The sequence below is a fragment of the Rhincodon typus genome, chromosome 6, assembly GCF_021869965.1.
Source record: "Rhincodon typus isolate 14 chromosome 6, sRhiTyp1.1, whole genome shotgun sequence".
Lineage (NCBI taxonomy): Eukaryota > Metazoa > Chordata > Chondrichthyes > Orectolobiformes > Rhincodontidae > Rhincodon > Rhincodon typus.
The window spans coordinates 94,394,743-94,406,135 of record NC_063337.1 but is presented as its reverse complement, the minus strand read 5'-3'; the positions used below and the strand labels follow the sequence as shown (position 1 = coordinate 94,406,135).

At 41.8% G+C, this 11,393-nt stretch overlaps 1 protein-coding gene across 1 annotated transcript in view; it reads left to right on the top strand.

Moving 5' to 3' along the window:
• Positions 1-11,393, top strand: part of gramd1c (GRAM domain containing 1c) — a 41,170-nt gene continuing 29,777 nt past the window's right edge. The window contains exons 1-3 of the mRNA XM_048598325.1: positions 1-181; positions 9,763-9,934; positions 10,901-11,044. Of these exons, the coding sequence (XP_048454282.1) occupies positions 179-181; positions 9,763-9,934; positions 10,901-11,044 (319 nt within the window). The 5' untranslated portion in view covers positions 1-178. The remainder of the gene's footprint in view (positions 182-9,762; positions 9,935-10,900; positions 11,045-11,393) is intronic.

Genomic DNA, 11,393 nt, shown 5'->3' with positions numbered 1-11,393 from the left:
TCTTCTGTCTAGAATTGTGGGAAATAATACATACAATGAATATAACAATAAAGGAGACCAACCAAGTGTATCCAAAACAATTTGTACTGATATACGTACTCAGGATTTAAATACACTTCCTTTTGGAGATACTACGGTTATAAATCCTTTGGTTGTTTTCCAAGATAATGCATCATCAATGGTAAGATTTACTTCCAGTATTTTTTCTTCTAGTTTTTGTTCTTTTAACTTTTTTTTATTTAATCTGCCAGTTGCTAACTTGTATATAATTTACACAGTCACTCAGTGCTTACATCTACCTGTTGTAATGGAGATGAATTATCTGAAATATTAATTTTGAATATTGACTAGACCTGTACATATCACGGACTTGCACAACGAAGATTGTAAATTTTGCTTGAGTGAATTTTGTTTGCTTTAGACTAGAGTATTTTTTTTGAGGAAAAGAACTTTGGTGACATGGTTGTCACACCTGAACTATATACAGTCTGGAAGGAGAGGGATGAGAGAGGAATCAGTTCGCTCCTCCTAATCAGTCTTCATAATTTAACTCTTAAAATGTTAAAACAACTCTTGAAATTAAAGCAGCCCAGATTGACATTGTGGAATATAGGGTGATAAGTCACCAGGAACTCATCAGGTCACTGCCTTTTCTGTTTGTCTACTGACAATGCTAGACCATTTATTGATTTTTTTTTTTATATCTGAGACTTTTTTTGTTAAGCAAATGTATTAAGGGATATGTGTCAAAGGTACATATATGAAGTTAGGCCACAGATTAGCCATGATCTCATTTGAATGGCATTTTGAATAAGCTGGAGGAGCTGAATGGCCTACTCTTATGTTCTGGTTGAGGACTTGTGTGTTCTTGGGCTTTATTTCTCTATCAGCAGTAACTCAGTCTAAAACTTGTGTTCCAATTTTACTACTGCCCACTTTGAGGCCTGGATAGGGAGTTTGAAAGGTTTAGACCACTGACAAACTTGACAGTGAAGGTAAAAGTACAGATTGTGAAGTGTTTTTGGCCATTTTTCCCAATTCTTCTTTCCTTGCTTACGTTCTGTGTCTAGTGGCATGTGAGGGAGATGCTGCACACGGTTATTGCTGTTTCACCTCTTCCTGGGAAGAGGTTACCAACTCGTGCCAAAGACTATACTGAGAGATGCCATTTCTCTACAAGCATGGCTGACCAGAAGACACCTGCTCTTGCCAAAGGCATATTGGAATGTTTACATGTTTATAGTCATCTTGTGTGGCAGTGTTACCAATACATTGTCCATGGCCATTCAACCCTTGGGAGGAACCTGGAGCTACTGGCTCAGACAATCCATTCATCACCTGGAGTGTGCACTTCCTTCGCTCCCAACATACAGTGGCAGTTTGTGTACCAGACAGAAAATGTACCACAACTCACCAAAGCTCCCTTCCGAACCCACAACTTCTACCACCCAGAAGGACAAAGACCGCAGACAGGTGGAACACTACCAACTACAAAGTTCCCTTCCAAATTGCTCATCATCCTGACTTGGAACTATACCATCCTTCACTGTCACTGGATCAAAATCCTGGAATTCCCTGATGGAATTGTGGATGGCCTTACACCCCTGGACTGTTGCTGCTAAAGAGGTCAGTTCCCCAACAAATTCTCCAGGGCATTTAGGGCCAGGCAACAGATGCATTTGCTTGGTATGTGCACATACCCTGGGAGAAAACATGGAACTAGGTTTGGTACTTTTTTTTTGAGGTAGCTTCAGTTTCTCAGCTGGGACTGTCTTTGAGTGTTCTGTAGATCCAGGCTATGAAGTCTTTTTCACTTGCCAGGCAGCTCAACTGCAAGTCCTTGTTTAACCCATGCTTATGAAATTTAAAAGCCCTCGAATTATATGTCTTTTTGAAGGCTGTCATTGAGTTCTGAGTGCCTACAGTCTTCAACTGATGTTGGTTACACTTTTTCACCTCTTCTCCCCACCAATGAGTCCCTCTTTCACACCCTAGGTCACCAGTGCGCATTTGATTTCACCCAGTGATAACTCTTCTAGGCATATTTACATTGTTCCTTGTGTGGGTGCTGAACAGGTAACATAAAAAAAACATTGAAGATAGGAGCAGGAGTAGGCCATTTACCTCCCTAGCCTGCTCTGTTATTCATTAAGATGATGGCTGATCATTGCCCTAATCCTGCCCTCCAACGTACCCCTTGATCCCTTGTAGCCGCAAGAACTATAGAAAATAATAATGGACTGAGTTTATTTTTAACCAGTTTGAAGTCAGAAGATATGGTATTAAGTTTTAGTTTCTTTTAAAAATTAGGAACAGGAGTAGGCTGTTTAGCTCCTTGAGCCTGCTGTCCCTTCAATAGGATCATGGCTGATCCAATATTCCTCACACCCACTTTCCTGCATTTTCCTCAACCTTTGATTCCCCAACTGATCAAGAATCTATCCCAGCCTCAAATACACACAAGAACTCTGCCCCATAGCTCTCTGTGGCAAGGAGTTCCAAAGACACTCAATCCTGTGAGAAGAAATTCCTCCACATCTCAGTCTTAAATTGGCACCCCTTAATTCTGAAACTAAGCCTTTTGGTTCTAGATTCTTCCCATGAGGGGAAATATCCTCTCAGCATTTACCCAGCCAAGCCCTTTAAGAATCCTTTTACGTTTCAATGAGATTCCCTGTTGTTCTTCTGAACTCCAGTGAGTAGAGTCCCAACAATAATAATATCTTACGTCTGATCTTTAATGACAACATAGTGTGGCTTTGGTAACTGATCACCACAAAATATATACTAAGTATTTTGAATGTGCGGGAGTTTGTGATCTATGTTTGTTTGTGGGATTGTGTAGAGTTTGGTTTATGTCTTTGGGAGAGTTCTATGGATATGGATATGGATATGGATATTTCTTATTGTGTCAATAATTGTTTTTGCAAGAACCCTTTCTCTGTGTGCTGTGCAATTCTATAATATGTGCATTTTATAGAGGCTGGTTTATTGGGTAACAAAGTATTATTGGCTTTACTCAACTGATGCAAATGAGGCATGTGGAAGCAACAATTGAGATCGTGAAAGAATAGTTAAATATTACAGAAGGCTATTTTCTTTGTCAAGTCTGTGCTGGGTGCCTTAAGGAGCTGTTCACCTAGTGCTACTCCCCCCACCTTCTCCTTGTGACCTCAGAGTCTTGCTTTATCAGATACTAATACAACTACCCCTTGAGTGCCTCGATTTGAACCTGCCTCTACCACACCTCCCAGGTGGAATAATCCAGATAATAACCACTAACTCTGAGAAATTAGTTTCCTCATGTTGCTTTTGCTAGTTACCTGAAATCTGTGCTCTGTGGTTCTTGATTCTTCCAGCAGTGAAAAGAATTTTCCCCCTGTGTGTACTTACTGCCCACAACCACCACCACATGCACCCACCTCGCTCGCGCTCTCTCTCTCTCTCTCTCTCTCCCGCAAATGCAGGAAACAAATCTCGTACTTTCAAGGAAACCAGTCCCAACGTCTCCAATTCGTCTGCACAACTGAAGTTCCTCATCCTTCTAACCATGCTTAAGAATCTTTCCTGCACTGTGCTGAATATTTTAACATTTTTCCTAAAATCTGATGCTCAGACCTGGATGTAAGGTTTTTTTTAAAAACCACTTACTTATGTATGCTCCCCTTTTTAGCATAGTTCAGGATGCTATATGATTTAAACATGCTCTTTGCCTATCTTGCCACTTTCAATGATTTAGGCACTTGTTCGTCCTCTGCTCCTGTATCCCTTGTCATATCGATCATATCGCTCTCTAGTGATTTGACTCACTTCATACTTTCATGCATTAAATTTCATTTGTGCTTTCTAACACTTTTTTTTTTCTAATCCTGTTTTTGTTTGAACTTCTACAGTCCCTACTTCAGTTCATAATACTTCCAAGTTTTATATCCTCTGCATATTTTGAAAATGTGTCCCATACATCGGGCTACAAGTCACTATTAGAGTCATAGAGATGTACAGACGGAAACAGACCCTTTGGTCCAACTCGTCCACGCCGACCAGATATCCTAAATTAATCTAGTCCTATTTGCCAACACTTGGCCCATATCCCTCTTAAACCCCTCCTATTCATATACCCATCAGATGCTTTTTAATTGTTGTAATTGTACCAGCCTGCACCACCTCCTCTGGCAGCTCATTCCATACACACACCATCCTCTGCATGAAAAAGTTGCCCCCTTTGGTCCCTTTTTTTTATTTTTTAAATCTTTCCCCTCTCACCTTAAACCTATGCTCTCCTATTTTTGGACTCCCTTACCCTGGGGCAAAATAGACCTTAGCTATTCATCCTAACCATGACCCTCATGATTTTATGAACCTCTAAGGTCACCCCTCAGCCTCCGATGCTCCAGGGGAAACTAGTCCCAACCTATTCAACCTCTTCCTATAGTTCAAACTTTCAGCCCTGGCAACAGCCTTGTAAATGTTGTTTTGAAACTCTTTCAAGTTTAACAACATCTTTCCTATAGCAGGGAGACTGGAAATGAATGCAGTATTCCAAAAGTGGCCTAACCAATGTCCTGTACAGCTGGAACATAATATGTATTGGGAACAGCAGGGATCCTAATACATATCCCCAGACAATTCCAATTTGTACCAGCCTATGAAACATCCATTAACCACCATTCTGTTTTCTATCACTTACTCAGTCTTGTATCCATTTGCTACTGTCTATTTTATTCCATGTGTTCTAACTTTGCTTACAAATTTGCTGTAAGGATTTTTTTTTTTGCCTTCATTCACTCCCCATGCTATATGTTCACACAGTCACTAAACCACCTACTTCTACCTCCTTTTGTAACGTGTTCAACTCACCTCTGCTGAAATTCTCAACCACGGCTTTGTTTCTAGACTTAACTATACCAAATGGTTAGTGTCTGACATTGTATCCTTTGAAGTTATAAATCATTAAAATTTCTACCTAGTATTAAATCCTATACAGCTGATGCCCTTGAGCACACTGACCTACATTGTTTTAACAATGGCTCAATTATTAAAATTTTCATAGCCAGAATCAAGGTCATGGAGGGGCTGTCTCTGCAATCTCCTCCAGCCCAACATCCTGCTGATGCAATGTCCTCCAATGTTTGGCCTCTTCAGAATACCAGTTTTAATCACTCCACCAATTTCAGCCATGTCATCAATTGCCACAACCCTAAGATTTAGAATTCCTTCTCCACGCCTCTCTATCTCCCTGCCCTTCTCTCTTCCTCATTAAGATGTGCAGGTGGATTGTCCATAGTTTCTAGGGATGTGCAGGTTAGGTGGATTAGTCATGGGAAATCTGAGGATATGGGGATAGGGTTAAGGGGCTGAGTTTGGGTGGGATACTTGTCGGAGGGTTTGGTGCAGACTTGATGGGCTAAATGGCTTCTTTCTGCACTGCAGGGATTCTCTGATTCTTCTAAAGGTGCTCCTTAAATCTATCTCTTCGACCGAGCATCACTTGTCTTAACTTAACACCTTGGTGTTAGGTTTTGCTTTACGTAAAACGCTGTGGGACATTAAAGTGCTATATACTCATAATGTAAACATAAGTTGCTGTTGCCATTTATTCCATCTGTAAATGTACGACTTGTACCAAAACAAGCTGAGAGCCAGTGGAAGTAAGTTCTTAGCCTTGTTGAATGTGCCAGACTTGGCAGCTCTTTATTTGAATGGCCTATGGTTCACTGGAGGGAGTGAATACAGACCAGCAGTGATATGTCGTATCTGTTTTGAGCCAGAAGGAGCACTCCTGTTTGCCCAAGTTCCTCACAAACATAACCTTTTTACAAAATTGTTTTGTGGCTATTCTTTGAGTGAAATTCCTTCAGGACTGATTGTGGGGCTGCTCAAGATTTGTGACAGGCAGCCAGAACTTGCACTAAAGCAGTCCAACATTTTTGTACTTCTTTGTTTTTTTTTGCTTTAAGTGCAGAATCATCAAGGAATTGCTCATTATTGACATGACCCAGGTTTCTTAATCCCCCCCCCCCCCCACCCCCCCACCTCAATGCACCCTCCCATCACCTGCACAATCATAATTTCTTTCTCAGCACAAAATGGACAACCATGAGGTGGACTTCTTCCTGAAGAAATTCGTTCCTAGGGCAGATAATGGGGGCTTGGCTGAAGATGGATTATCTATCATGGTTGGCATTAGGAGGTCCAGAGTGTTTTTTTTTTTTTTTTTAATCTCTTTCTTTCTGGTGTTTCTGCTAGATGCCTGTATTTTGTTCAGGCTAGAAATGGATGTCTGACTGTTAATAGTTAGTCTCAAAGCAGGATCTTCCCCCATTGTGCTGGAAGCTCTGATGGGCGCAGTCCTGTTTGGCAAGAATAGGAAGTATGTGTTCACACCCCAAGTGACACCCAATTTCATCTGCTCTTGAACATTAGCTAGCTGGACTTTGGGTCTGGTTAGTAATTGGATGGGAGACTAACCAGGAATTCCAGGTGCAGGAGGAGGGCTTTTGTGGTGCAGTGGTGTTGTCCCTACCTCTGGGTCAGTAGGCCTTTAATTCAAGTCCCTCCTGCTCCAGAAGAGTGTAGTAACATCTCCGGAAGAGGTTGATTTTAGAAAATATCTAAGTATGAGGCATGTGCCTGCTAGAGCAGACTACTTCCTCCAGGCTCTAGTGAGTACAAATTTTCCTCAGTGACTTTTTTTTTTTATTTTCAACGACTTTGTGACCAGGGCATTTCTGCAACATGGCCTCCAGTGTAAGAAGGTCAACAAGCCTGCCCAAGTGAGGCAACAGCAGTGGCAGATGCCAGAAAACCTGACCAGGGCAGCTCGGTGAGACTCAACACCCCAAAGGGTCAGATTTTCTTAAAATTGGATCAGATAGAAAAGGTGGAAGGGAATGGAATACAAAAGTCGTGGTGTTTTGGGGGCACTCCGAGGACCCTGGGAAATGAAAGGAGGAAACCGGGATTTATTGGGGGGTGGTGTGGAGTTGGACACCATGATAGGAGTGGAACGGTGAATTGCAGGATGGGACACTAATGTTTTGGGTGTTGAACAGAATGTGGTAATTAGATGACCTGGGAAGGAAGGAAGAATAGGTGAATTGAATAAGGGCTGGTGTCACAGACCAGACCAAACCCCCCTCAAAATATATTAAGATAGCTTAGACCCCAAGGCTTTCTTATTTTTAAAGGCAAATGCCAGGCATTGCATTCCAGATGCAATTTGATTGATCAAACTACCAGGCTTCAACCAAAACACGCTTTATTCATACACCATAGTTAAAACGCAAACAAAAGGAAGAAGAATTGGAATAACTTAACTCTATTGGAAAACTTAGCAGAATAATAGATTATTTGACTGCTCAACAGTAACTGTTCCGATATCACAGCATCCCATAAACACACGCTTGCCAAAGGCAAATTCAGTAAAATAGATTGTGTCACATGCAATTCCAGCAGCAGGAAGAGAACCCCGGCTTTTAAGACTGGACAGGGTAGATGCAGGGAGGATGTTTCCAATGGTGGGTGTGTCCAGAACCAGGGGTCACGGTATCAGGATTCGGGTTAGACCATTTAGGACAGATGGGGAGACATCTCTTCACCCATAGAGCAATATGCCTGTGGAATTCATTACCACAGGAAGTAGTTGATGCCAAAACATTAAATGTATTCAAGAGGTGACTAGGTATAGCACCTGGGGCGAATGGGATCAAAGGTTATGGGGAGAAAGCAGGATTTTAGGCTATTGAGTTGGACAATCAGCCATGATAGTGAAGAATGACGGAGCTGACTTGAAGGCCAATTGGTTGCCTCCTGCTCCTATCTTCTATGTTTCTAAGCTGTAGCAAAGAGAGGAATAAGAGCTTCCATATCCAGCTTCAAGATCCCAGCAATGACTGAAAGTTAAACTAAAATCCTGGTTCTGTGGGAGTTTGACCCCACTCCTTGTTATTTCTACTGTTCAAACATTTTTTTTAAAAAAATGAACCCCAAGGCCTCCCAAACTGTTTACTGCATTGGCTTGGAACAGACTGCTTGGTACCTCTGTCGCAACCTCTCTTCATTTTAAAAGAAACAGGACAGAATACACCTCTTAAAGCCGTAGCATGGTCACAATGGTGTAAGGCTAGGACTCGGCGTGAGGATCGGTTTGGGAGTTGGTTAAGGGGGTAGAGAAGGAATATTGAGGGATATAGTGAAAGGGCCAGCAGCCTTGGGGAAGGGATGCTAGAAGAAAGAAACTGACGGTGATGGTGGGGAATTGGTGTGGAAATGTAGTATCGAGGGTGTCAAAGCCAAATGGGAAAAATTTAATAAAACCATCTCTTTCCTACGTCAGTCTGCCAAATAAGGCCTCCCAAAGGAGGTACATAACACGTGGGGGTGGACTGAAATGTGCTGTGTAAGATCACATGCAAACACAAATATAGTCAACTATAGGAATGGAAACTGAAACAGGAACAGTACCATTGTATGAGCACTCAGTTCAGGACTTGTTACTAAAGGGAACCTCACGCTGCAGAATACAAGTGAATAAACTGTTATTAACCTCCTAACTCCAACAACCCAACCATGATTCATGTAACTCTGAGGAGAGGGTAGCACCTAACATACACGTGCACACACCCCAGTCGTGCTGATGGTGCTTTGGTTAGGAGTGGGGGTCGGTGTTGTTCCACATTGGCAGGATATACACGGGGCTCTGTATCTGAAAGACAAGGCCATGGGGATGAGACCTTATGTAAGCTGAAGATTCCAAGACTGGAGAGCGTACCACAGGGGACAATAAAGTCCACCTAAAATCTGTTTGTCACATACCTGAAAAGTAATTCAATGTACAGAACAACCCCACAATGACCTTGGCAGGATGAGCAAGACGAAAACTCATGGCTCGTGGTGGATTCGCCTCGTAGAGGGGACTGAAAGAAAGGCTTTTACCCTACACATGAGCAACTTAATAACTATGGGAAGATATCAATGGAAAACAAACACTTCATTGCTGATATTTCTTCACAGACAGCCGGGGGAGGGGGGGTTAGTGGCGGTGGCACCTGTAGACAAACCAACCGCCACCCAAGAGGGGAGTGGGTCTTGGACACTGTGTGGTGTACCGTGAGAGGGCCTACTCAACATGTTGTAGCTACCCGCATGTGAGCGAAAGGCTGTGTCAGCGAAACCTTCACACAAGTAAAGATACCATCACCAACTACATTTCCCCACCATCTACCTGCTCATTAAAATTTGACATTTTTATCCATGAAAAGCATATAATTGCATGAAGAGATACCATCCCACCCCTGGGTGGTAGTGTCTCCTGGTGTTAGCCTGCATTTACATTGTTTCATTTTATATTTTTTTTTGAAAAAAAGCAAGATTCCTCTCTAAATACTCTCCACTCTGCTACATTTAATGAATTGAAACCATTTTGTTTTTCTATCCTTTCATCAGCAACATGTCATTCCTTTCTTTTACACAAAAGAAGGTCCATGAATTGCCTTGAGACTCCCCCCTCTAGTTTCAAACACGCAGAATCCTTTTATGCCAGTTTTAAAAAATTTTTTTAGCTGCTAAAATCCGTTCTTGTTGATTCCAGGGACATTACCATTTGGCTGCCTGTAGTTTGTTTCACTTCCTTGCAAAATGAAATGAAACAATCTTCGGATTAGGCACAAAACCTTGAGTGGATGATTATCAAATTCAGTTATTCAGCATTTTGTTGGCAGGCAATGAGAGTTTTCTGCTGAAAAGCATTAAATCTATGTTCAGTCCCCCAGAGAAGAAGTCCGGGCTGAGAAACAAGAACATAATCAACCCCTTGCTACATTTGAAAGGGCAAATAATAGAGTTGGCAGCAAGTCACCTTCATCCTCTTTAGACTATAATGGAAATGAAGATCTTCCTGCTGAAAGAACAGATGTATCTGAATTTGCAAATGAAGGTATGAACAATATGTTGGGGATTTGATTTTTAAAACCTTTTGCAATAAGAAACGGGATTGTTGGTTCTTAAATTTTACAATGAACTTCAAGTATTCAAATCTCCTGGCTTTATGCAAGATATTGGATAAGAAAAATCATCTTTTGTGTACGTGAACCTTGGCAGTGCACTAGGAAGATATTCAATGATGCAGGAAAACCAGTCAATTTCAGTGGCACACAATCATCTACCACGCACACGCGGCTTGTGTTGTAGGATGGTTGCGAAGAGAAAATTATTCAGGACCTGTAGAAAGATGGAGAGGAAAGAATCTTTCCATCCCTTTTTTAAGCCTTTAAAGTATTAAAGAATGTTTCTGAGAATTAACAGGAAAAGCGTGTCATGAGATCAGTCCTCCATGCCTTTAAATTTGGCATTTTGTCCAGGCTGCATGAATTTGGTTAATACGAGAGTGTGTTTTCTAGAATTCCACTTCCTGATCAAAGGAAATCCATGTTTTTCACCACTTTCTTTAATGGCACCACTTTCTTAAGCCTGTGTGGTTAACAGGTGAAAACACCACATACCTTGGAGAATATTTGGGAAAGTAGATAACAGTGCCACCTATTGATGGTCTTGGAGTGCTCTGTGGGAAACAGAACTGTTAGGTTTGCTATAGATAACACCGTGTGGAGCTGGAGGAACACAGGTCAGGCAGCATCAGAGGAGCAGGAAAGTTGACGTTTTGGGTTGGGACCCTTCATCAGAAGTGGGGAGGGCGAAGGGAGCTCAAAAATAAATAGAGGAAGGGTGGGGCTGGGGAAGGTAGGTGTGATGGTGATAGGTGAGTGCAAGTATGTTCTATATTAAAGATGTGCGTGCCAAATGTAAGGCTTCTAATATAACTGAATCATATGCTGTTTATACAGTAGATTTTAAACCTTTTCATTAGATCATTCTTATGTGATTTTAATTTGTGTCTCTGCAGCTGAAGAGAAGACTTCTTGCAGTGACCTTCAGGGTAAACTTTACATCAACAGAGTATTCAACATGAGTGCAGACAAGATGTTTGAGCTTCTGTTCACTGACTCTCCATTTGTACAGAAATTTATTAGTACAAGAAAAATTACAGGTAACCAACTATGAAAATTACTTTAAGCAAAAAAAGATTGCAGTAGATCTCTCCTCAAACCTATTCGGTTGTAACAGTCTGTGGCTACATAACCTACATTTATACTGAACTAGCATTGCTTTAAATGGACCCACAAAACCATCTGAGATAGTAGGAACTGCAGATGCTGGAGGATCCGAGACAACAAGGTGCAGGGCTGGATGAACACAGCAGGCCAAGCAGCATCATAGGAGCAGAGAGGCTGACGTTTCGGGCCTAGACCCTTCATCAGAAAAGGGGGAGGGGAAGGGGGTTCTGAAATAAATAGGGAGAGAGTGGGAGGTGGATAGAAGAGGGATAGAGGAGAGGA